This window comes from Strix aluco, chromosome 4 (genome assembly GCF_031877795.1).
Source record: "Strix aluco isolate bStrAlu1 chromosome 4, bStrAlu1.hap1, whole genome shotgun sequence".
In the NCBI taxonomy this organism is placed as follows: Eukaryota; Metazoa; Chordata; class Aves; order Strigiformes; family Strigidae; genus Strix; species Strix aluco.
This window is the reverse complement of record NC_133934.1, coordinates 55,722,754-55,749,015: the sequence shown is the minus strand read 5'-3', so window position 1 is coordinate 55,749,015 and position 26,262 is coordinate 55,722,754. Positions and strand designations below refer to the sequence as shown.

The following is a 26,262-nucleotide window of genomic DNA, read 5'->3' as shown; positions in this document are numbered from 1 at the left end:
TGTGTGTGGAGGGGACAAAACACCTGGTTTGGGAATGCCACTGCCATTTAGCACAGCTCTGCAGAGGACTGCACAGTCGTTGCGTGTACAAGGGGAGCTGAAGCTTCGTGAACCTGGGCTAAGGAAAGATTAAGGCTGGGTAAGTGTAGTACTCCTGAGAGACAGTGCCCAGCTGCTCACTGAAAGCACACTGGAAGCAGGACAGCCTCAGCAGGGATGGGAACCAGTTATCCCTGCTGCGTGGGGAGAGCCCCACCGCATGTGACCTGACTTGCTCCAAACCCTCTGAGTTTAGACGATGTGTCTTTCTGTTAAAATACCACCTGGTGCTTCAGCAATGGTTTTCATGCTGTCAGTCTGCAGCCTAAGAAGCTACTATATATCTATGTAGGGTACTATGAGCTGGAGCCACCTCGCTTGTTTTCCTTCAGGCAGCAAAGAGACCCTTATCAAAAAAGGGATATGAAACCTGCCATTGCTGCAGGGACCCTCACAAGCCGCCACTTGGGTTCAGTAAAAGAGGGAGGCCACTTTTCCTGGAGGCAGCGGGAACACTGCAACACCATGGGGAGGATGGCAGCAGAGCGGCCTGGCTATGGGGTGGGGTGAGGAGCTGGGAGCACTGGGAAAGCCTTATTTTAACATGGACGGTGATGGGGAGAGGTCTGGGATGGCGTCTGCTTCACCTCTTGCTCCCTGCATCGCTGCAGCACCCCTGGCAGAGCCACACACCGTGCCCCCTGCGCCAGCGCGTGCAGCTGGAGGGGCGCAGATCCTGGTACGCGCTTGGGGGTTTCCACAACGCTCCCCTACCTAATGTCTGACGTTACCAGCCCAATGCCGGCTTGCTCACCCAAGCGTACTGGTGTTTACTGTAAATTTAGGACATTATCTGCACTGTATCTCTGAGGACTGCTCCTCAACGTTTCTTGCTCCTTTTCCTCCATTTCTCCCCCTCAGTGTTTAACAGTTTACCTTTTCATTCCATGGCTCTGGAGGGAGTTTTTGTGGGTTATCTTGGGGACCACTCGGTAAAGCCCTAGGCCACCAAAGATCAGGCGTGCCATAGAAATGCCTGTTAATAGCTCTTTAGGTGCTGGTTATGTCTAAACTGGCATTTCCCAGGGAAAGGCAGCTCGGGTCCCCTGGCCGGTGGCTCTGGACCGCTGTGAAGCTGCAGGGCCAGGTCGGCATTCACGGGGTGCCCCTCTGCAACACTCCTTCTGCGAGTAGGGGCAGGGGGGGTAGTTTAAGGAAGAAAAAAAGCTGTGTAGCCACTGCTGCCCGTGGAACGAGGGTGCCTTTGGTGCAGGCGAGCCTGCGTGCTCGGCTGGTGACCCGGGAGCTGCCTCTTCCAGCCGGGGCCGTCGGCTGCGCTGGGGAGCCGGGCAGCAGCATCTTTGCAGGCAGGGGCGGCCCTCCCCTGCCAGGGGGTGTCCGGGCGCCTTTATTCCGGCAAACACAGACGTTTAAAATAGGATTTTGTTCAACCGGCGTTAAGTGACGCCGGCTCTATGTATAGTCCGCGCCTGGGACCAGCCAAGTGACGCCCATCTCGGAAAAACCCGGAGCGACCCGGGCCCGTCCCGGGATCTCCCGCAGGGCGACCACCCCCCACACCCCCCGGTGACCAAGCGGGCCTCCGCTGTCCCGCGGCGGGTTGCGGTGAGGGGGGAACCGCCCCCCCCTCCCCCGCCGGCGGTGATGCCCGCCTGGGCCGGGAGCCGGCGGGCCGGGCGGAGGAGGGGAGGGGAGGGCAGGGCAGGGCAGGGGGTGGGCGGCCCGCTGCCCCCCCCCGGCCCCGGCCCCGCAGCGCTGCCCGTCCCTGCCGGCACGTGCTTGCCCGCCCCCTCGGGCCACTGCCGCACCCCGACGGCCCCGGCATGGACGCGCCCGGGCAGCCGCCCGCCGGCCCCCGAACCGGCCCCGAGGGCGCGGCGGCGGGACGGGGCCCGAGCCCGAGCCCGGAGGCGGCCACCGAGGAGGAGGAGGCGGCGGCGGCGTACGTGGAGATCCGCGGCTCGCCGCGGGGGCCGGAGGAGAGCCGCCAGCCCCCCGAGCTGGCCCCTGCCGGCGGCGCGGAGCGAGCGGCCGGTCCCGCACCGGAAAGCGAAGCCGGCGACACCGGGGATGTCGGCGGCTCGGCGAGCGGCGGGGCGGCGGGGCCAGCATCCTCGGATGGCGGGCGGGATCGCCCGCCCTCCCCCGGCGCGGCGGCTGCGGCGGGATGCGGCGCTGACTCCGGCCCCGGCTGCGGGGGGGCGGCAGGGAGCGGCGGGCCGCCGGAGGCGGGGGGCTGCCCGGAGTCCTCCTCCTCCTCCTGCCCTTCGCCGGTGGCCAAGGCGGGCGGCTTTCCCGCCACGGGCGACCCGGTGTCGACGGAGGGCAAAACCTCCTCGTCGTCCTTCGGCTACGAAAGCGAGGAGGACGAGGACGCGGGGCGCAAGGCGGCCCCCCCCGGCGCCCCCCCGAGCATCCGCCCCGGCGGCGGCCGCGACGAGGCGCACTACATCAGCACGCAGGAGATCCAGCTGAGCGAGGTGGACCACGACATGGACTTCGACGCGGGGCTGGCCGCCCGCTGGGACTTCGAGGACAACAACGTGATCTACTCCTTCGTGGACTACGCCTCCTTCGGGAGCGACGAGACCCCGGGGGACACGCCGACGGAGGAGGAGGAGAATAGCTGCTACCTCAGCACGACCACCAGCGAGCCCAACAACCAGACGGACAGCATCGACAACACCAGCAGCACCGAGATCGTGAGCCTCGCCTCCGAACACGACACCCCCGGCGGGGAGAAGCGCGCCAGCTCGGGGGAAGGCCGGTCCCAGCGGCCCGGCGGGAGCCCGGCCGCCCAGCTTCTCCTATCAATCAAAGCCGCTTCCCGGGCTATAAAGGAGTCTAGCAACGGGCGCGGAAAGCAAAACACTCTCCACGCTGCCAAGCATGAAGGCGACATGAGCCTCCGCGTCCCCGCGGCTCCCGAACGCAACGCGAGTTTAAAACCGGACGCGGTCCGCGACCACGCGAAAAAATTCATCGCGGTCCCCGCGCGGCTGCAGACGCGGTGCGGGGCGGCCAGGGCGGGGGAGCACTCGAGCGGCGCCTCCAGCGCCGTCAGCGAGCTGGACGATGCCGACAAAGAAGTGAGAAACCTGACGGCCCGGGCTTTCCGCAGCCTGGCGTACCCCTACTTCGACACCCTGCGCCCCGGCTCCCGCGCCTCCTCCGCCTCCCTGCCCGACAATGCCCTGGGCATCAACCGCTGGTCCACCTACCTGGACCTCAAGTGCAGCGGCCTGGGGCCGAGAGCCGAGCCCAGCCTGCTGCGCTCCGGCCGGCCGCAGACCAAAGCCCTCGAGTTCGTGGTCAGCAAGCTCGACGGGGAGATCGCCCACGTCGAGGCGCCGCGGCGGCTGGGGGCGGGCTCCCGGGTGGTGACCCTGCTGGACCTCGGCGGGGCCCCCGGGGCCGGGCCGCCCCCCGAGGCGGGCGGCGGGGAGCCGGCGGACGGCGGCGGCGGCGGCGGCGGGGGGGGATCCAGCAAGAAGTCCAAGTTCGCCTCCAGCCTCCTCAAAAACGTCATCTCCAAGAAGATGCAGCTGGAGCACGAGTTCAAGATGGAGCGGGGCGAGATCACCGACACCTCCTACACCGGGCTGGGCGCCGGCCGGGAGCCGGAGCCCGCCGGCGGCGGCGGCCGGGAGCGGCAGCGGGAGGGCGGCGTGCAGCGGCAGAGCTCCCGGCACTCGGAGGGCGGCTCGGACTGCGCGGCGGCGGCGGAGGAGGCGGGCGAGGGCGGCGGCCGGTCGCCGGCCTCCAAGGCGTCGACGCCCCGCGAGGGGACCCGCAGCCTGGACCGAGCGCTGCCGGAGGAGCTGTGCGAGGTGAAGCGCAGCGCCTCGGAGGCCATCAAGGCCACCTTCCTCCGCAGCCAGAACAGCGCCTTCAGGTCCTGGAAGGAGCGGGAGGCGGAGAGGAAGGAGGAGAGGGCGCCCGTCGGCAAGCTGAAGCTCTCCGCCAGGCACGATTGGCGGGCCGACCTGGGCGAGATCTCCGCCGGCAAGTCCACCAGGATGTCCCGCCTGTTCGTCCCCGCCATCCAGCACACCCCCCGCGAGAAGGAGCCCGCCAAGCGGGCGACCAAGTGCTCCGCCGCCGCCTCCTCGTCCTCCTCCTCCTCGCCGCCCGCCGCCAAGCCCAAAGGCCCCGAGATCAAGATCAGCCTGGGCAGCCTGCAGCAGCCCCGGGACGCCGCCTTCAGCATCGCTCAGCTCCTGACGCCGCAGATCGCGGGCCGGCCGCCGGAGGAGGGCCGGGGCCAGCAGCCCAAGCCGCCCAAGGCCGGCGACGGCCCCGACAAGGTGCCGCAGTTCCTGGTGCGCGACGTGAGGGACGGCAAACACCGGGCCCAGGGGCCCCTCCACCAGGTGCGGGACGTGCGGAAGCTCATCAAAAGCTCCTACAGCTGCGACTCGGGGGATAACAGCAGCGACAAGGGCAGCGTCGCCTCCGACCAGGGCGGCCCGGAGCAGAAGCCCCGGCAGCAGCTGGTCATCGCCGGCGTCCCCAGGGCCCTCTCCCCCGTGGTCATCACCTGCCAGGCGGTCGGCCACGCCAGCACCAAGCCCACCGAGGCGGGGGCCAAGGCGGCGGGCAGGGCGCCGGCCTGCCCCCCGGAGGGCACCGTCCTGGTGCACCGCACCTCGGGGAGGCTGCCGGTGGCCACCATCGCCCCCAACAAGAGCGACCCGCGCCAGCCGGCCGTGCTGAAGATCGTCTCCAAATCCGCCGCGCCCTGGCGGCACCAGCCGCCGCCGCCGCCCGCCGAGAGGGGCCGGGGCCCGGAGGAGGACCCGCGGGAGGAGGGCAAGGCGGCGCCGGTGCAAAACGCGCTGGAGAAGCTGACGGCGGCGGTGCGGAGCATGGAGGAGCTGTACAGCTTCAACAAGCGCGAGTGGAAGCGCAAGAGCGACCCGCTGCCCATCACCGACAGCCACGTCCTCTCCCTCATCGCCAGCCAGGAGCGGGGTGCCGGGCCCCGGCCGACCCCCGCTGCCGCCGCCGGCCCCGCCGCCGCTCCCGCCCCGCCGCCGCCGCCGGCGGAGAAGGCGGAGGAGCCGTCGGGCAAGGGGCCGGGCAGCGAGCGGCTGCCCCGCCGCCCCGCCAACAGCAACACCGCCGCCGCCGCCGACAAGGTCTCGGCCAAGGCAGCCGCCTTCGAGAGCCTGGCCCGGCAGCGGCAGCGCGGCCCGCCGCCCCCCCGCGCCGAGCCCCCCGCCGCCCCCCGCGCCCTCCTCACCCTCCGCGGAGCTGGAGGAGCCGGAGCCCCGACGCCGGGCAAACCCCCCTCCGAGGGCGGCCTGCGGGGCCAGGCGGCGCCGCGCTCCCCCCGGCTGCCTGCGCCCGGCGGCGATGCGGAGCGCGGCCCGGACTGCGGGAACTACCTGGCGCTGCCGCTGAAGGCGGCCGCCCAGCCCGGTTCCCCCCCCTCGCCGGGGCCGGGGCCGGGCGGCGGCGTCCGCCCCAGCCCGCTGTCGGCGGCGGCAGCGGCGGCGGCGCTGTGCAGCCCGCAGCCCTTCGGCACCGCCAGGCGCCCCGGCAGCCCCGGAGCCCCGGCGGGACCCTCGGCCGCCGAGGAGTCCCCCCCCGCCGCCGCCCCGCCGCCCGCCGAGGGGCCGCCCGCCGCGCTATACCGCCCGCCTCTGCCCTTCGCCGCCCTGCCCGGCGCCGCGCCGCCACCGCTGCTCTGCTTCTCGCCCTCCGTGCCCGCCGCGGCGACAGCGGCCGAACCCTTCCCGCAGACGCAGCGCAGAGTGCTGCTGGACGTGAGCACCGGGCAGTACTACCTGGTGGACACGCCGGTGCAGCAGCCCCTCAAGCGGCGGCTCTTTGACCCCGAGACCGGGCAGTACGTAGAGGTGCCGGTGCCCCAGCAGCCGGCCGTCGCCCCCGTCCCGCTGCCCCTCTCGCCCCTGGCCCTCAGCGCCGGGGCCTACGGTGCCACGTACATGCTCTACCCCGGCCTGCTGCCCGCCGCCGCCGTGCTGCCTGCCGGTGCCCTGCCGCGCCCGTTATCCCACCCAGGCAGCGATGCCAGCGCCCCGGCCGAGCCCGGCAGCCCGGCGGCGGCAGAGGTGGCTTTCGCCGAGAGCCCCTACTACGTGGCTACCGGCAAGGGCCCACCGCCGTCGCGGCGTGGGGCAGCCGAGGCGAAGCCGGTCATCAGCATCACAGCACCAGCCACCGGCCCGCGGATCGTCGCGCCTCCCTCCTTCGACGGCACCACCATGCGCTTTGTGGTGGAGCACCGGTGAAGAGCACGGGTGAGTGGGTGCAGGCCGCTAAGCATGGCGGTTGCCGGTGACAATGAAGGGCTGACCGGGTTTCCCAACACACGAGAGCTGTGCTACAGCTTCCCCTCGAGGGGGGCAAGGAACGGTCCTGGGAGCCGCAGGGGGGCCCTCGACAGGACTTAAAATACAGGTATAAGGTAGAAACACAAAGGTTACGCACACCCGTCGGTGCAGTTTGGTGTCCCTCAGGGCAGGTAAATACCCGTTTTTTTTTCACCCTGGAGGCAGTTTCCGTAGAAGCACACCATAGCTGCTCATCACACAGTATGTATTTGTGCAGCCCCATGGCTGGGGGGCCCCATCTCAGTGGGGTCCCCTCGCTCCTGGGGAGGGGAGCGCAACTGGGCACCTCCTCTGGACTCACCTTGCAAGCCATGAAACAGCCCCTCTGCCTCGGCAGCGCATCCCCCCCCTTGCCTCTCACCTCTTCCTCCCAAGGGCAGGCGAGCACCTGTCTCTCTGCCCTGAGCCCCTGTTTCTCCCCATCCTCGTGAAGAGCAGGAGAGGGGTCTGATGGAGGCAAACCCTTTTTTCGGGTCCTTCTTGTTAGCGGGATACGTGGGGTAGACCTGGGTGTGCTCCCCAGGTGCCGTGGGGCTGCTGGTAAAGGCAGGAGTGCCTGCAGCTGCCTGCGCTGCAGGAGGGCTCCAGCGGAGCCAGTGGGCAGCCCTGCAAATCATGATTTCACACGGCTACTCCAAGCTTGGCCTGCTGCAGTCCTGCCGGTGTCTGGTTACCTGGGGCTGTAACCCAGGGCCAGCCTCCAAATTCGGTTGAGTGCCTGTTCCGGAGCAAGGAAGAGGGCATGGGACTGGGCATCCGACATGCATCAAAACCAGAGTGCAGGATGTCTGGCGCAAAATAACTGAGGAACGATGACATTTCATTTTAAAATACCTGAAATATTAAGAAAGTGCCTTCGGGATGGGTGTCGCTGCTCCTTTTGCCTCTTGCGTTAAAATACATGGCTCGTCTTTATCAAGTGCGTTACTGGGCAGAGCTACCAAAGTCTTTAGTGGCCTACTGAAGACTTACGGAGTTTGTTCTTGGTGTATATCAAGAGGCAAAGAGAAACAGCGGTGACAGTCGGAGGTTTGGATTTGTCACCAGTTTGCGCTGAGTTTTGTTCAGTCAGTTGCATGCTTGAGAGTAAATTTTGGGGTTGGGTTATCCTTTTTTTGCTCCGTAGTTCTTTTAGTTTGCATCATCTACTACTGCATAGTAGATTATTTGTTGAATGAAACCTTACTGGAATGTTTTATATGCTTACTACTTCTCTGCTTGTAAATATTTTATCTTGAAAGTGCTATTCTTTTATCCTGGATATAAATTGTTTTCATTGGCCCTCAGAGGGTCACTCAGGACAGGCAAAGTACCAATTGAGGTTGAGCTCTGCTGTGCTACTCGAGCTGATCTTGTCAGTAGAGTCTTGATAGAGTATCTAGATAAAATAGCAAAAGGTATTTGATTTTTTTCCACTTGGTCTGTAGTCTGAATTCAGACTGGAATTTGTTAGGTTTCAGTTTAGGGACTTCCTGGTTTTGGAAAGGTGTGGTGTACAGTACACATATTTCTATCTTACAGCAGCTCTTTAAACGAAAGGCTCTAGCTTTTCTTATCTCTCTCTTGAAAAGTGAAACCCATCATGTTTCCTGGTGTGATTTGCCCCTCATTTCCCAGGGGGGTTATCCTGCCATGTCATGCAGCTGGCTTGCCTGCAGTGTATCACTGAGGCGGCAAATTGCTTGCTCTCAATGGTGAAGTTAATAGCTGCATCGATGCTCTGCTTTTTTGTGTTATGTCGGAGCTCTACACTGTGGCGAGACAGCTGTAAAAGCGGCTCCAAAAAACTGGTGATACTAAAACTTGTGCACTCATTACAGAGGGTCTTCCAGCAATTTGAAGACTTTCATCTTTTACCGTTAATGATGCCAAGATGCATGTTGTCTAATACAGACAGGGCTGCCCCCTCCCTGCCATCTCAGGCCCACTGAGATAGGTGTCCTGCTGGTGTATAACGGCTCCGGTGTGAGTTTTTTTCTCAACCTGTTCAGAAAGTCAGTAGTACAAACCGTTTTCATTGCATGCTGCAAGACGCGTTTAGCTTGCCATCAGACTTTGGTTATTCATACAGCTCTGACTGGAAAATAAGGTGCATGCCAGAGGGAAATAACATCTATTCTTCCTGTTATTCTGTTCTGACTCAGCATTTTCATTCACCTACATAACTTTCATGTTCCGGTGGATACTTTTTTCTTTTCTTCTCTCTTCTATTATCAGTTGGTTTGTTGGAGTTTTTTTTGTTTGCCTGTATCTCTTTCATTGTTCACTTCCCAATTAAATGCATTTGTTTGCTTGGGGTTGTGTTTTTCCCCTAACAAGAACACAAGTATAATTTCATATGAATCAGAGGGTGAACTGTTGATAATTTCTTCGTTCTAATGGCTTTCACAAAAGATACGGGGGTTTTTGATTGCAGCAATGCTGTGGAGATCCTAAAATGGATTTTAAAACAGCCAAATTTCATTACATGAGCATGAGGGTTGAATAAAATACTGTCCTTTCAGGTCCCTTTTTTTACTAGCCAAAATAAGCTGAATGAATGCTCTTTCTTTCCACTCTTGTATTTCTTTCTGCATTGCACATATCATCTTCCTTCCTTCTTTACTCAATTTTTCTCATGACCTCATTCACAAACTGTGTCACCGTTCCAAGGACTGCTCCATCTTGGTCTCTGTCACCTCTTGGAGGCATGATAGAACTGACTTGAAGCTTTGGTGATGGTGTGATGCCCGTGGCACTATTGGCACCGAACCCTCTGCACATCTGCTGCTCTTCCAGCACTTCTTTCTGTGGCTGGTGCTCTTTTCTGCATAATCAGAGGGATAAAATGCATCCTAACAATTTGGATTCTGGCAAAATCCAAGATGCCATTTCTGAACAATTCTTAAACTTTTTATATACAACAAATATTTGAGAATATGTACATGTTTCTGAGAGATATCATGGGGTCACTTTTCTCCCTTCTCTTCTTTGCTCACAGTAGTTGGTGAGCTTTTAGCAACACAGTTCTTGCATGCTGCATTTATTCCTTCATATGGGAAAAAGTTATGCTAATTTTTAGTTCTAGTAGACTTGTCAATCTGCCTGCATCCGAACCTAGACAGCACCGATCTGTAGTGAGCAGACTGCCTGAAGGAGCTCATTCCCAGCCTGAATGACTGAAAATGTCTTTTTAACATTTGCATCTATTCCGCACATTATACTCCAGGGAGTTTCTGCCTTGTGTTAGGTAAATAAATGAGAAAATAACATGTAGCAAAGTAGAAAGTAACTGTAAAGTAGAAAGTAACTGTAGTAAATTGTACTGCCGATATTAGAAGGGTATTTTTCTTTGCTCTGTTCAAACATGTGCCTAAACTGAAGCCACCTTATAGTTAGAAGAATACATGGGGCATTTATTTTTGTGGTGGAAGTAGACTAAGTCAAATGCGAGCAGTTCTGCCACCAAAGTATGCAAATATGCTTATCAGTTGTGTTTTCCTACCTGCCATTAGACAATCTATGCCTGCCTTTAAAAATTAATTTTGTGTGGATAGCACATATGAATTATTTTTTAAAGGCTCATAAATTGATATTTTTAAACTCTGTTTTAGTTGTGGCCTATTCAGCAGACTGTACAGTCAACATTATTAAGTCAAAAAGTCAACTTATATGCAGTACATAGGATTTACTTATGCTGATGCCTTCGCTGAGAATTTAGTAAAGCATACATCCAATTTTAGTGGGAAATACAGGAATATTCCAAGAACTAAAAGTGCTTCAGCACTTGATCTAGTAAATCAGTCTACAAATGGAAATAAGCATGAGCTTGTGTTCAAATCCACAGCTATGTAGGAAACATTTAAATAGCACTTAACTTTGATACCAATAAAAGTTAACAGTGAGCTTAATGCCTTTTCTTGCCCAGGATGCTTTCCTGAGCCACAAATCTTGGAGCACATGATTATGGGTTGTTTCACTTTTGTGTTTCAGTGTGTTGGTAAGTAAAGTGCTCAGGTCTTTAACTTAAGAGGATGGATTGCTTAAAGATGGATTGCTTTGGCCTCTTTCTACCTGTGTGCGTGGGGTTCCCCAGGACCAGTCTGTGGGTAACCATGGGGTTGTAAGGCACCACATGTTTCACACCTTGAGCAGCAAGGATTGGTTCTGCTCAAAAAATAAAGCTGCCCAACCACTGACTTGGTTTAAAAAGTTGGGTGCTGTTGTCTGATTCTTGGCATTAGCTTAGGAATTAGTAGCAAGAATAGCGTGACAGTGAAGGAGATACCATGCACCTTCCTGGGGTAGTAAAGATTGCTCAAAGAGTTGTGGCAGCTCTCTAACAATCTACTTTTTATTAATCATGCTTTTCTGGTTTTTTTTGTTTGTTTGTTTTTTTACAGGGATAAGAAAGAAGAATCACGCTCCTTTAACCTGAAATACAGTTGGTAACTCTAAACATTCACCCTAAAAACTGCTTCTGCAGTTTTCTCATTTTCTTGCGTCATCATACAAAACAAGTGTGTAAGTTTCTTGTTTTCTCCTAAATACCCCCCAGTTTTGGAGTATGCATACATTTAATTATGTGAGCAACACTAAATTACTGCATTATTTTCAGCAAAGTTGTTTTTATATTGAAGCCAATCTGCAGGCTTTAGGCATTGCCTCTGTGCTGGTGGCTAGCAGTGGTAGTGCCACTACAGCTGTTTGTAAAAACCAGGGTGTAAATTCATCAGTGTTTCGGTGTGGATCAATGCACAGCTTCGTCTGGTCCCTGAAATGTGTTGTGATGATCCACTGCAGTCCTGCAACTCTTAAAAAAAAACCCAAAGCCCTCAGCTCTTTCCCGTTGCAGTAAATGAGGGTCTTCCCCCTAGGTTTCAGTGACAATTTGTGATCAGATGTCTATTCTGTACTCTGTACTTCTGCACTTGGAATTGCAAACGGAGAGATCTGTGGTGCTAGGGTTATCTTTAGTGTCTATTTTTTGGCATGGCTCAAAACAGAGTGTGTAAATGTCAGAAAACGCATTTGATTGCTTTCGTTTTTTGTTTGCTCCTCTGTACTGTGTTGAACATCACAAGTTGCCTTAATTATGACAGTGTTTAAATAACTGGAAAGCCAGAAATTGAATGTAATATTTTTAGATCCTGGTTCTAAAGGAGAGGACAGCATTTATTTTTCTTTAAGACTGCAGTCTATTCTTCCTTAAATTGCAACATTGCTGAAAACATAATCCTAGTGATTCCCCTGTGAGAACAGTTTTTTAATGTTACACCCCCAATAATATGTAGTCATTTCTTTAGCTGTTGTTTGGCAGGTTTATCTGAGGACTACATCCACGCTATCTGTATTTGCTAAGAAAAAATTTCTCTTTTGAACAAGAAAATATAAAATAAGATTACTGAAAATGCAGTGAGATATATATGTCCATATGTTGAACTCTACTTAAACTGATTCTTTTGTTGACAGCAACCAGTTTGTCTCGGTAAAAGAGAATTGTTATCATGACAGTAAAACTAAACTACAATAGTGTGTGCTCTGCCCAAAATTTCAGCTCAGTGAAGCACTCTGGGAAGCCAATAAATGTAAGATCGAGCCTAAATTATTTAGCGTAAAGCTTTCTTGAGGTAACAGGTTGGAAATTTAAAATCTAAATGCAAAACCCTGAAGTCTGTACTTAAGCATTTGCCCACAGACAGGATTTTCCTGCACCTGTTCTCAAGGTTTCCTGCTGCTAAGGAGGTTTTGGGGTTTTCCATTCTTAAAGAAAACCCCAGATACAGAAAACTCAGCTGCAACTGTCTTTAACCATACATGTGAGATTGTATTTCAATGCAATTTATTTGTTTACAGGCACAAATTGAAATTGCCCTCTGGATGAAATGCACTGCAAGTATACAGATAGTGAGTGATTTAACGTGTATCTTCTCATTTATCTTCATCGTTGTGGAAATTCAATGAAAAAATATTATTCTGACCCTTTTTAAAGAGCTTGGCATGCCCAGCTAGAGCATATAGCATGTAAGCTTAATCCCTGTGCTCTTCGGTTGTACAGTCTACAGTTATAAGCTTTAACTTTCTACCAGGATTCAGGCTGAATGCCTCTTAAAGAAAATGAATGCTGCTTCACCATTTTCATGACTGATAAGTCTGTAGATGTTATGACTACAGTATTGGTGTTAAACAAAACAGTACTTTGGACTGCAGGACAGTGCAGGTACCAGAGTAGATTGTCCACTGTGACATACACATGTACGGTACGTACATTATAATACTAGCATCCGTGTTTAAAAATGTTTCTGTCCTATCTTTTCCTATATCGGTGCTCGGAGCGAAGTTTCACATTGCAGTTTACAAGACAGAGGTTTGCACACACAAACTCAGGGTTTACAGTTTCACCCGGTGTACTTGAAAGGGAAAAAATGCGTAGAAAACAAGTGCCCAGGATTTCAACATATATTTGTTGGAGGAAAACTTTGCAGGGTTTTTTTCAACTGCCTGTGGAGACAAAAGCAATGAAATGAGGCAATACCAACAGCTATTTATTTTCTCAGGGGAGATTTTTCAGTGGAATATGTCAATCCTAATGTCAAACAATGTTTGCTTAGTTTTGTCTGTTACTAAAGAGACTCCATGTTTGCCTCAAGGGGTCAGTTTTGCAAGGAGCTTTGCTTCGCAGACCCGGTCCAGCAAAGCCTTCACAGGCATCTCTAACTTCAAATATCTAAGCAGATTCCTGGGAATTTCAGCAGAAGTGTAGTCATTTTTTTTTTTTTTCACAGATCAACTCAATGCTTTGCTGAACTTGGCCCAGAGTGCTGAGTGCCTTGCAGACCCGAGTCCCGGGTTCTTCACTTCATACATATAAAACTGGAGCTCTGGGCTTGAGTCTAGCTGGACAGATAATGCCACAAAGGTCGCCAGAAAAAGATCTGGCATTATGGTGCTCCTCCATATATACCCAGTGGTGAATTTCTTCAGCCGATGGGGTGATACGTAACCACATATCTTGGATTAGAGTCAAGCCCTCCATGTCAGGGTTCACAAGCTGCTAGTATTATATGTTTCATGGTGCAGTCATAGTATGTTACAGCTGAAATTCACCCTGTGTGCAAAGCAGGGCAAAATCCTGTGTACCACTCAAGTTCCCTCCCAGCCCTGCTGTCAGGGTTTGGGGTCTGGAATGGGCAGCCAGCCACTTCCATGCATTTTAGGTCAGGATCCAATTAAAAGTTTGAGCGGGACTGGAGTGATGCACGAATGTTGTTCTGGTCTTTTGCGGCAGGGTTGGTTTCACTCAGTTAAATTTAATCCTTGGTGAATCACTTGGTGAATGATTTAAAATGTATTTATGGGTTGTGTGGTTTTTTTTTCCCTTGTCTGCATTGAAAGCTACCTTTAGTTTCTAGTGTTGATGGCCAAAGTGTCATTCCTTGTGCTTATAAATTACCATTAACTTGTGGCTACCTGAGAACACATACTTTAAAAATGCTTGCGTTTTTTTCTCCTTTTTCTTTTTTTTCTTCTTTTTTTTCTGTTTTCTTTTGCGTCCCTTTTTAAGGGGGTGGGTTATCAGTGTAAAGATATTTAAAAGTGCAGATGTGAAGTAAGGATGATGATTGTTAAGAGGATGTGGGTGGTATGTCTGATGAGAGAGCGGTGGGCTATAAGGCAAAGGGAAAAATGCCGTGAACGCATTGTGTTGATGATTGTTGCCTGTGGGGGGAAAAAATGAAAAAGAAGATATATAGCTGGAGAAAAAATGGACTCTTTGAGCTGCTCTCAATGTAGACGACACTGTGGCAAGTGCGTAACCGAAGCCCGAAGCGATCCCGCTGCAGGATGCCGTCAGCCTGGGATTGAAGGACAGCGGAGTCGCTCTGAGAATTGCACTAGCAGCGTGTTGCATGTCAGGAACACTTCAGTATGTCACAACCACGTGAGAATGGACTGTCTGAAACCGCTGAGTACCAAAGTTTGTAACTGAATGAGTTAGCATTTGTATTATGTTGGGGTTTTTTTTGAATGTTATGATAAATAAAATGTATTTTTCAGTAAAAGACAGACTGCAAGTAAGTCTGCAGTTCCCTGCTTGGTTGTATGTTCGTGAAATTACCTTTGCTGTTGTGCAGAACAGGTGATAACAGAGGCATTACTTGGTTCGTCGTGTAAACAGGAGCAGATGACAAGATTTCACCAGAGAGCAGATCCAAAACCTCACACCCAGAGTCTACCTGAGTTTGTCCCAGTGCTGTAAGTCTCTTTCTGATCTGATCTCACTGTTTATTCTGCTCTCTTAGGACAAAAGGAAGTTGGGGGCATTGCTTCATTTGACTCTCTTTGATTATTTTTTTTCCCCAGATGTAACTTAAATGAAAAAAGAACTCCCCACTTTCAATGGACTAACTTTGACAGGTATATGGGTTTGGGTATCCAAAGAGCAGCATCTTTGTCTGTGGTAATGTGTTCAGAGAGAGCAATTGGTGGGGTGAATATCTTTTATCTGCTCATTCTCTATGTTATTTTCATTGTTCAATATTGTGATATGATCAAAAATAAGATTACTTTATTAGTGGATAGTAGCATTGCTTGAATTATTGCTAGGAAAAACCTTTTGTGTGTTCCTTCTACCCTAATGGAGATTGAGTGGCCTTCTGACATTAAGTCCAAATGTTTAAAAAAGCACAAGTCAAACACCAGAAAATCACAAAATAGACTTGAAAATTAAAAGATTGGTCCTGCAGGTTAAAAGAACACTTCCACTTCTCACTTTTCAGTATATAAGGGGCACATTATAATGATCCTCCTTTTAGTCGCATGCCCTAGATGCTTAAAGGAAAAGAGATTCTCACCTCATTATTTATCTGCAAGTAAGACAATATGAACACATCTACTGTGAGTTTGCCATATCATTCCAAGACATGGCCATATGGTCTTCCTACCTTGCTGTAAGCACAAGTTTGTTGGGAAAACAGTGGTTCGGTGTTTGTGACATTCTCTCTCTTTCTCTTTCTCGATTCTTTGAAATTTGTACCTTAGCATTGCATTTAGGATAGATATCATCAGTGACTTCACTGCTAATGTATAGTTAGTGATTCCTATATAGAGATGCAAATGGATTAATTGGACCCAAAAGACTTAAGAGAGGAATGAGAATAGATGTTTAAGGAAGAATTGGGAAAAGGGGCAAATGAACTGGGGAGAGCGCAACCACACAAGCTTAGCTTAACAGGATCAAGCTGGGTGACTGCAGGAGATGAAAGGATGGCCAAAACAGAACCAAATTAATAGTGGGTGTGTAGAGCAGAGAGAAAGGCCTTTAATCACTTTGTTCAAACTGGAGGAGTCTGAAATTGCAAGGGGACCTGGGATTGTCAACAGGAAAATTTGGGAACTGCTCCTTTGCTTTATTTGAAGAAGAGCGCCTGGAGCCTGATTTCAGTGGACGTCTGTAACGAGCTGTTCACAGCACTGCTGATTTCTCACGATAGATGGACATTTTAAGCGGAAACCTCTACAAAAGAGAGGTCCAAAGTAAATACACTGAGAGAAATGAACTCTAACCTTTCCCTAAGGGGCCCAGTGTTGCAGTCAGTGTTTGTCCAACAACAATGTACCTAATGCTACAAGAATACACTGAAATCAAAGTGAGAGGGTTTCTTATGATACCTTAAACTGATCTGAAAATTCAGGTGAAATATGTCTGGGATTTTCAGGGCTCGGTGGAGAAAATCTTACGAGTTTCTAAATAGTCTTTGAAACATCACTGGTAGGAATGACAAGACCAAAAGGTAGAAATGCAGCACTTTTTGTCAGAAGGAGTGGGACCAAAGCACAGTGAGAAGAAGATAATTCCCTGATGTCAGATCTAAGCAAGCTATCCAGGATAAAAAAAAAAAGCAGTAAAAAAAAAAAAAAGAAAAAGCACCTTATTTTTAGAATTGCTGTCATGTTGGATTGTCGCTATTGAGAACAAGTAATCTGCTTGGCAAGCCCAAACTGTATCCCTAGTCTATCCAGCTGGTTTATTTTTGAGGTACCTTTGATGATAGTTACCACATTTGAATCCGGTGCTGCAGAATAGTGCCTGCCAGCCCAGCTCTGCCACTGCCCTGCTTTCCATTGACCTCTGCTGGACAAGGCACACAGTTCAAGTTGAAAATGTGGTTAAAAACCTTGCTCAACCAGAACTTCTGTTTATTTTGCTATTTTAACAAATCCTCCTGTATTCTAAGGTACAACTGTAGCATGCGTTATATGGGCTTGTAACTCCTAAAACGTATCTGTACTTAAGGACTGCAGTTCCTTCTACACTGTGTAGCCAGACAAATTCTCTACCAGATGCTCTCAATAAGTCAGAGTTGACTTTATAAGTAACATGTATTCACTGGAAATCTGGGCTAAGTATTTTATTAGTTGTTGCATGTGTGTTAACCCTAGCACCTTCCACTGAGTATCAATTAATTTTATTAAAAGTAAAATAATTAAAATTATGGTCTTGATCCCGCTAACAAAGGGAAAGGAAGATGCTGTCAGCATGATGGCAGGCTACACCCATGCAGATCTGGTTGGTATCCATTATTGGTAGGAAAGAATACCAATTTTACCAGCAGTTGTTTATGATCAAGTGTTACAAAAATAATGATTAGTCCCTGTATCTGCGAACCTGTACTGCACTGATGGCTTAATTCATATCCTCACGAGAAGGTCTGCCTTCCAAACCATTGATCTTTCCGCACCAGAATATGTTTAGGAGTGGAGTGAGAAACTGAATCCTGAAATTTGAATATTTTTTGAAGAGTATATGAAAAATACCCTTTAAAAATTAGCACTCCTTGAAAGTGCAAGGGGAAAGTTTCAAAATCTCTTTTGCAAGTGGGTTGCACTGTTCTTCCTGTGATTTCCAATTAGAAAGGACTGAGCATTTGTTTGCTTCTCTAAACTTCACATATGAATTATTGTTTAATTGATACCATTGCTGATTATTTAAAAGTACACATAATAGCCATTATTAAAGATGTATGTTGCGTATTTGTGATTAATCCCCACTGATCTGATAAATGCTCATAGTGTTTGCTTTGGTTGTAACCCTAAGTGTGTTTTCACTTCAAATGCAGGCTTAAGCAATGTATTGATTTCACCTTATTTTTAGAAGATGGTCGGTTTTGTTGTTTCTGTAGCTATGGAACCCACTTAAGGAAGCTGTGGCCTTCCATTACCCAGCTGTTGGACTAAACCCCTTCTGGAATCCCCATTATGTCCAGCTGTTAGGGTCAGATAGCTTCAGAAGCAAGTGTATTAGGAAAAAAATTTTCCCAGAAAGAGTGGTCAGACAGTGGAATAGGCTGCCCAGGGAGGTGGTGGAGTCACCATCCCTGGATGTGTTTAAGGGTTGTTTAGATGAGATGTTGGGGGATATGGTGTAGGGGAGAACTTTGTAGAGTAGGGCTGAGGGTTGGACTCGATGATCCCAAGGGTCTTTTCCAACCTGAATGATTCTGGGATTCTATAATTCTATGAATACCAGGGGGTATCCACGAGGACACATATCACTTCTGAAGGAGCAACGTGGGCCTCAGAGCCTGTTTGATTTAGTTTTGAGGGATGTTGTCAGAGCTGTGGAAGCCCCCAAATTGCCCTTACAGGCTGGTTGTCCCGTTCTGAAAGACTGGTTCTCAGTAGCGCAGACAGGCATACAGTTTTCCTCAACAAGCTCTGTCAGGGCTTGATGAGTAAAGAAAAAAGCAAAAGACACAGATGAGTATCTCTGGGAGACTTGATGTATTTAAGTTAAGCAGATCTGTTCATTTCACTTGAAAGAGAGTCACACCTGGTGGTGTTGGCCAGATACTTGGCAATAGCTGGAATATCTTTTGTAATTGGAAAATATGTTATGCTTTTTTAAAAATGATGTTACAATATTTTTATGTGCCAAAGGGCCCCGTTTTACAGGCACACATTCAGATTTGATAAATTTGAGAGGGGGTAAGCCTTGCAGTGGGATTGCTGATATCAGGCACAAATCATACAGATTCAGATTATCTAGAACCTTTTTATTCTGATTTTGGGTTGTGAAATCATGGGCGAGCCTGGCAGACTGTTGATGCAAATTAGGATGTGGAGTTGAGGTCATCATCTGTTGATACCTCAATTCTCTACAAATGAGATAGTGATGATAGCTTTTTCATTGGGCCACTCTGTCCACCTTCTATATTTAGGGTGTCATATCACTGCAGGAGGACTCTGCCTCTTTCTAGGTGTGTGCATACTTAGCTCTGATCTTATTTTTGTTTTATATAACACAAATAGCAAGTAGTAATAACGAATGTAAAGGCTTGTCTTCAGTTTCAGTTCTTAAAACAGTAGTGGAGGTATCAAACAGTGTCTACAAAATGGATGGTGCAGACTTTGAGCGTGGATATTGAGGGGAAGAGACAGCTTTGTGGGAGACTTGCTGAAAGAAGGAGTGTGTTTGGGGAGGAGGGGAGGTTTGGAAGGGAGGAAGGAGAAGCTGTCCCTTGTTGAGGGAGCAGGAATGCCTAGGGATGGGGTGTTGCATAAAATCCTCAGCAGAGGAGTGAAAGAGAGCATTTAAGGTTGAGGATCAGGAGCAGGCTTGCTGGCAATGCTGGCCATGTTATTTTACAGTGTGGTGTCACTGCCAGCAGTGTTGGTACCGCTTTGGCCTTAACTCATTTCTGGTAAGTGTCAACACTGAAGAGGGGCACCTAGGTCTTACCCCTCCTCTGGGCAGAGGACTTGGGCAGACACCTCTGAACGTGGTGCATCCTGCTTGGGGTCTACACCACCCTCTGGAGAAACCTCCATCTCCTGACTAGAGGGGGAGTCCAGGACTTAAGTTATTGGTTCCTATGTGGTAGTGAATTAAGTGGTTCCTCTTGCCCCTATCAACACCATTTCTTCCCCAATGAGAGGCTTTCCCAACCCAGAAGCTAATGGTCAAAAACCAAGACTGAAAACAAAATAATTTTTTCATATTATATTTTTACCTGTTTTATTTATGCTTGGACTAGAAGTGTGTCAGCATTTTCAGGAAAGACAACAAGCAGACTGTTCCATCCCATTGATAGCTTGATTTTTGCAGATTTCTGCACTCTTGGTTTTTTACAACACAAAAGAATTTGGAAATTTTTTTTAAATTCTTTTAATACATTTTTCTTTCATGACAACCTATGAGTTCTTCCTGCCTGGTTTTGGGGTTTTTTTTGAAAAACAATTGTTCCTGGCTTTTATTTTACTTTTTTGTGACTAGCACTCACCCACCTTGCCCTATAAAACTTAAATCAGATGGATCATGTCAGAGATCAGCTGAGCTGGGATGAGGTATATACTCTTTCTTAATCTGCAATGCTGCTGTAAATGTAAAACATATTCTTTTTACACAGGTCTTATGAAAACACTGCTTGAACGCACAAAAAGGTATAAGTCATTTTAATTAGAAGATTTGTATGAGTAGTGATTACTTTTTTGCATTGAAATATGTGCCTAACTTACCTAGAAGAAAATGTTCTGGCTCTGCACAGGCTTTGCTAGACTGTGCATTCAAAATGGATTTCTTTCAGGACCTTTTCCTTCATCATAGTTCAGAATTGCCTCAGTTGGTGCTCATTTTTTGAAATACATCTGCCTTGATTACACACAGGAACGCAAATTTTCAGGAGGCAACCTTGAAGAGCAACCAGTGTTGGCTTAACTCTGATCCTGGTGATAACTACAGAAATTATACCATTGATTTCAATGGGAACAGAATTAAGGCAACCATAAGTACTCCCGGAAATGTTACTCCACATTTTTAATCAATTGTATTTAACTATAGCAGTTGTTAAAAAAACCCAAGAAGATAAATAATAATAATAATCAAGCTGACTGCTTAAAAAAAAGGGAAAATCCTTTAAAATCATGTAAAATAAAACTTGTTTTTTTGTAAACAGGCAATACTGAGTAAGCAGGAATTCATGGTCCCATTTAGATGTTAATTGTACTTGAATATTTGAATGAGGATTGGTCATAGGCCTAAAACACCTAAATACTTTAAAATATTTTCATAAATAATCATTCTTTATACAACATAATTGTTCTCACTGCATGTCAAAAACATGGACTTCTGTATTCCCCAAGGAAGAAAAATGAGGGATTATTTTTGCTTTTGGCACAAAAAAGTAAAAATAAAGAACTGGCACCACCCGTAAGGGAGTGCATAGAATACTACCAAATTGGTCTTCATTTGCCTTAGCTTTTTTTCACAAAAGTCTTAAATATAGGTGAATATGTAAACACTGTGCACACACGGAGAGTTTGATCCTGGCCTGTTGAAATCAATGGCAAATTTCCCATTAACTGCAGTAGTGCAAGATCAAGCTCCAAGTTAGTACAGTACGTACAAGCCTAAGTCATTGAGGGAGCCATGGATTCAGGAAAGCAAAAGCTCAGGTGCTCGTTTCAAAACCAGTTGCTGGAGGAATCAGATTTTGCATCGAAAACCTTCCTGCACATGTTGGAGTTTTCTTGATGGAGAGGGTATTCGTTACCTGCCAACAGTTCTGCTTTCCCTCTCCTTGCAGTGTACCGTCTGCCAGAGGGTAGACTTTCATACTTAGTCACGTAATGCCTGTAAAGACACAATGTGGTAGTCTGGCATTAGCAAATTTATGCAAAACCTGTACCCTGTAGGTGAGCCTAGAGATGAACACTTTACGTACAGATGAGATTACTCTTCCACAATGTGTAGGTATATAGAAGATGTTTTAGTATCTGCAGAATAACAGATACTGTTTTCTTGGGATATCCTGGAGATCCTCAAGTTCTTTAATTCTTCTCAGGCTTACCATCTTTTGGATCAGAAAAGCCTGAATGGAAATCTGGCACAGGCTCTGCAAATGTTATCACCCTTAGGTCTTGACAAATAGGGATTAGGAGGGAGTAGTAAACCCAATTTCTCACATGGCAATGCAATTACTACTTTTTGGCTAGTGGAAAGCATCTTTTTCACCTTGTTGCACAGTTGTTTAGCTTTCCGGAATGTCGGTGCCTTAATAAAATATGATAGAACATGATGGTTGCAAGAGTTAGTTTACTTGCAAAACCAAATTAAAAAATTGGACTAAAGTGCACATTCAGAGCAAGTTGTGATCTTCAAGAACACCCTTTCTGAATCTTGGGGGTGAGGGACAGGGAAGAATGGGTTAGCAGAGAGGTTGGTGTGTGTAACAGCCTACACTACACCTGATTGTGTCAGACTGAAGTTTGGCCTCTGTTGTTAATCTCTTGTGGCTGTAAAAAACAAAAGTTCCAGATGCAGCAGCTGGCTGGAAGGACACCTCAGAAATTGTGTGTTCTTAATTCTTACCTGAATGGAGACTCGACTCTGTCCATCTGCATACAGACTAAAAATGGGTACTGTGAAAACTGCACCGTGGAGATGAAGTCTAATGTCGTTTCTATTTCCAAAGTGGTTTCCACACCAGTTTTTACAAAGAAGGAATCCACCTCAGTGTTACCAGCTATAAACATGGCTACCCTGCAAATAAATTCAGGCATTACAATTAATTCCAAACACATTAAGGAAGAGGAAGTTAAATTGCAAATGGTCCTACCACCCATACATAAAAACTGCCTTCAAAGGAACCTGTTCTTCATGTAAAGGTATATGAATTCAGATGAGACCAGTGGGAACTGGTATTATCCATTTGGAAAGGAAAAGAGAAGTACAAATGTTCTCCCATGCACATAACTGTTATTTAATTTTAACTCATCTGCAAGTTCTTTCATATTTAAATTCTTCTCATTGGAACTACTGGGGCTCAGGAGCCTGAGCTCTCTACAGGTATAGCGCGTGCTGGGAGTATCTCACCTGTTCTTGATGTTGGTTTTGGATTCCCTGTACCACAGGCTGAATTCCATCCCTCCCGAGATGTCAATGGCCAGGCCGCCCAAGAACTCCGCGCTGGCCCTCGGCCCGGACTGCAGCTGAATCTCCTAGAGCCATCAGAAAGCACAGGTAACCCCTCCGTTACTGACTGCAGACCTCAGTGGTTTCCTTACTCCCTTTTGTACTGCAATCACGCCACTTGTGATTTTGCAGGAACAAAAAGGAATAGAGGGCTTTTCTGAAAGGGTGGACAAAACACCCCTGATGTACCTCGCTCCCTAGAAAATGGAATGAAGCTAAGGCAAGGTGCCTTGCATCCTTCCTCTCTCCCCTATGTGCCAGCTGGCATAATTTCTGTAAGGAGTATCACTGCAAGGAGTATCATGGCTTCTGTCCCCAAGAGCTACCACGCAAGCCTCGCGGTGGCTCTGCTAGCAGTCCAGCTGAGTCACATTAAACTCCTCGTTGGAGCCCCAGCAATGGTGCAGTGCAGTGTGACTTCTTCAGCACACCCGAAGGCAGCCCCGTACTGGCAGTAGGATGCAAAGTGCTGCAAGCAGTTGTGCAGTGTATAGTGGCTCTGAACCCACCGTATGGCAGGAATTACGTCTTCAGTGGCTGTGTGGCCAAACCCATAAGCTAATGCACCTTAATTGCCACTGTAATTTTGCATTTAATACATTTTTTTCCATCAAGTGTGCTCATAGCTTCTTGAAATCTCTAGGCTGGACTGGAAATGCATCACATGGAGTTCATTTCGGAAGTGGTAATAGAGCTCAGGGTCATGGCAGTTCATTAATTTTAAGTTTTGACACACGGCCAAGATTTTAAGGTTCACTCAGCTTGGTAATCTAACTCACTTTATATAGTTGTCCTGCTTCCCTAAGAACTAGTGGATTAATTCACTGTTTAAAAAGAACCATTAATTTGGGAAAAGTTTCTTCTGATCATGTCCCTTGTGTACAGGACACTTCCTCCTCTCTTCCAGCTGGTTTTCTCCCTCCTCCTGGGTTTCTGTGCCTGTGGTATTCTCAGCACCTGTAAGGCTGCAGGCATTTGCCGGACATATGCATACCCAATTTCCTCCCCCTTTTTGATGTTCAGGCACCTTAAAAGTTTCTCTTCTCTTCTCAGCTATTCAGTAGCCCAGTGGTTCCAGCTAATGCTGTCCCAAGATTTAAGAAAGAAGCAGGCAGAGACAGTCAGGCTTCCCAATCCCTATAGCAAGGAGCAACATTTGGGGAGGTTTTTATTCAGACCATTAAAGTTTTCCTGCCGTAATCAAGGACTTGGATAATTATGGTGGCTGTATATAGTTACTTCACCTTTTAGGGTAAATAAGCAATGTCTGAAACAATCTCCTTGGCAGAACCAACTTGGCAGTCAGTTGCTGCTGAAGTGGGCTTGTAATTTAATGTAAGAATGCAGTGGGCTGGCTGTGGTTTATAAATCCAGTACGTCCACAGCAAGTGTGGTCATATTGTGCTCTGATTTCCTATTTTCACCCAAGTAAAAATCATGGGTTGGAATTGTGGTCTTTCTGAAATCAAAGGGAATTTTTCTACTGACTGCAATGGAGCAAGGAATGCTCTACTTGTCAATGTGTTTAGTTGTGGACATAAAGTTGTTTTATGTTATTTTACTTTGCTTTTAATTTGGGCTGAATTGGTCGGTAGCTGTTAATGAGTGAGGAGGTAACAGCATATATTCTGGCAGAGAGTTGTACACACAACCAGGGAAGCAGGTATTTTTAGATGCATTGTCAAATTGGACCTAATAATATTAGAGTAGGTTTGGTTTGCAATGCCTGCACAGTTTAAGGCTTTAAAGACTACTGAGAATTAAGTCATGTTTGTCACTGAAACCATCAGAAGAGCTGAGGAGCACTTGTCTTGTGTTTTACTAGCTCATCTATTTCCTTATTTAGAGCTCAGTCCTGTCCTTCGTCTCATGTGCAAATCCAATCCAGGCTGATGGGAGGTGTAAATCACAGGGACCCAGCCTCCTTAGGAGCAGTATTTTTCTTTCCCTTCCTATTTTAAGCTTTGTGTGTCATTTGCCGTGGAAAATGTGATCCAAAAGATCAGAATTGGTAGTTACCGTTTAAAATGCTGAAACATGCTACCTTTCAGTAAAAAAAAGTTTCTTTGTGTACTGCACTGAGTAATACTGCAATGCAATGCAGAGATGGCTGAAACAGGCACTTCTTTGGGAACTGGCTATCTTCCACTGGGGTCTGACCTATTAATATGGTATTTAATTTCTCTGTGCTTCTGCCAGGTGTGTTGCCTAGGAGAAATATTAACACTACTGAACTTTAATGCAGGTGACTTAGGAGTCTCAAAAATGGTTTTATGAGAGCTCTTTATTTTATAGAGGGAATTATAACTTCTGGATGGTTATTCTTAGCCCTCAAACAACACTGTTAAGAACTGCCAGTGGCTGTAAAATACACTCTGATTTCAGTTTGTGGAGTTATGTGAGAAAAGATGTTACAGAAGGTGGATGGGATTTTTGCTTTAGAAGCAATATTATTAACTTGGAAATCACCTCTCCAAAGTGTGCCTATTGTGATTACTGCAGTTGGAAAGTTAATGAAAGGAAGCTATTTTCCTCGGGGCACTTATTTGGTAGATTTGACAGCACTTTCAGTTTTGGTCTTTCTGTGCAAAAAGATCCTTTCAAACAGCAGTAGGGGAACAGAACTTTTCTAATATTTAAAAATCACTTTTCTCAAAATCAGGAGGCACCAATACAAAAATTGCAACCCAAATATTACATAAGTTCTTTTCTGACAATGCAACTGCCCCATTTTTAAGTTCCAGTCTTGGCTTCCAAGCCACCCTTTTGATGTTTGATCTCACCTGTGCTGTCTGTATCTTATGTTTGGTTTTCACCTGCTCTGAAATCACACTGCTGCCAGCTGTGGCACAGAGTTTTGATATCATAGAAAGTGCACTGTTTCCCATGCCTGGTTTTCTTCTTTGAAAGAAGATAAATCCACATTTGGCTTGGTTGTCTACAGTACGAATCTGTAAAAGGGCTTATGTTCTGGGCAAGACATGTCCATGCTGGCCAGGGAAAGTGGAGGTAGTACTCAGCTATCAAGAAGGCAGATTAATTATGGCTCTCTTGCATTGTTTTTCCTCAGTTCCAGTGTTAATGCCATTCGCACTTCCATTCTGACAGTGTTTTCTGGTACGGTTGTAATCACAGTCCAAGAACTCAACAGATGAAAGCATTTCTAACGAAGCTTAACTGGGTTATGTGGAAGCGCTCAAACTGTGTTGATGTTGCTGTTGACCTGCAACGTAGCTGTAAAACCATTCTTAGAAAGATGTGCTGTGTTCAGAACGCAGCTCAGCCTGAAGCTGTGTTCAACAACGCTTTAAACAATTTTTGCCTTTGTGGGGTGTAGATGTAAGAACAAGTGCCTTTTTGGTTGTGAACACACATTTTTGGTTGTGTCCACTGCTTGAGTCCCAAAGAACTGAGGCAGCAACTGTGCTAGTGGCAATTCAAGAGAGAGCAGGGTGGGATCCCATCTCATCACACTGCTGCCCAGGCTTCCAGACAGTCAGTGACTGACTGAAAATGTTACACCCTGATATTGTTAACAATGACAGGCAGCCTCAGCCCTAGTGTGCCCCAGACTTTTGTGAGGTTCTCCAAAGACGAGGACTGCAGAATTTGGTTGGCAGAGCTCTCAGGGTCCCTGGCCAGCTGATTCAGCTAGGGTATGTATGGAGCTTGGTGCACGCACAGCAGTTGGAAATATTTAGCTCTGTAAGCACCATGCTCGTATGCTCAGGACTGGACATGATTATCTTTCTCACCTCTGCAGTCTGTTAAATGAGTCATGGTAAAGTTTTTGCCCATAATCTGCGTGTGAACTGTAAAGCATTGTTGGAATGAGCTTTAGTTAGCCGATTTGTGCACTACATGGGAAGCCCTCTAGTCTTATAACAC

General features: G+C 48.6%; 2 protein-coding genes and 1 long non-coding RNA gene across 3 annotated transcripts in view; 2 read left to right on the top strand and 1 right to left on the bottom strand.

Annotated features, from left to right (window-relative positions):
• LOC141922965 (uncharacterized) overlaps window positions 1–14,480 on the top strand; it is a 69,456-nt gene extending 54,976 nt beyond the window's left edge. Inside the window, exons 2-3 of the long non-coding RNA XR_012623147.1 lie at window positions 10,805–10,925; window positions 12,258–14,480. This is a non-coding gene — a long non-coding RNA (uncharacterized LOC141922965). The remainder of the gene's footprint in view (window positions 1–10,804; window positions 10,926–12,257) is intronic.
• On the top strand, window positions 1,884–6,320 carry C4H4orf54 (chromosome 4 C4orf54 homolog). Its single transcript, XM_074822979.1, has 2 exons — window positions 1,884–5,253; window positions 5,671–6,320. Exons 1-2 carry the CDS (start codon window positions 1,884–1,886, stop codon window positions 6,318–6,320), a joined length of 4,020 nt encoding a protein of 1,339 aa, XP_074679080.1.
• Window positions 14,481–19,389: 4,909 nt separating the features above from the next.
• MTTP (microsomal triglyceride transfer protein) overlaps window positions 19,390–26,262 on the bottom strand; it is a 28,805-nt gene continuing 21,932 nt past the window's right edge. Inside the window, exons 16-18 of the mRNA XM_074821430.1 lie at window positions 22,276–22,400; window positions 21,772–21,942; window positions 19,390–21,033 (exon numbers count right to left, since the gene is read on the bottom strand). Coding sequence (XP_074677531.1) covers window positions 20,865–21,033; window positions 21,772–21,942; window positions 22,276–22,400 — 465 coding nt within the window. The 3' untranslated portion in view covers window positions 19,390–20,864. The remainder of the gene's footprint in view (window positions 21,034–21,771; window positions 21,943–22,275; window positions 22,401–26,262) is intronic.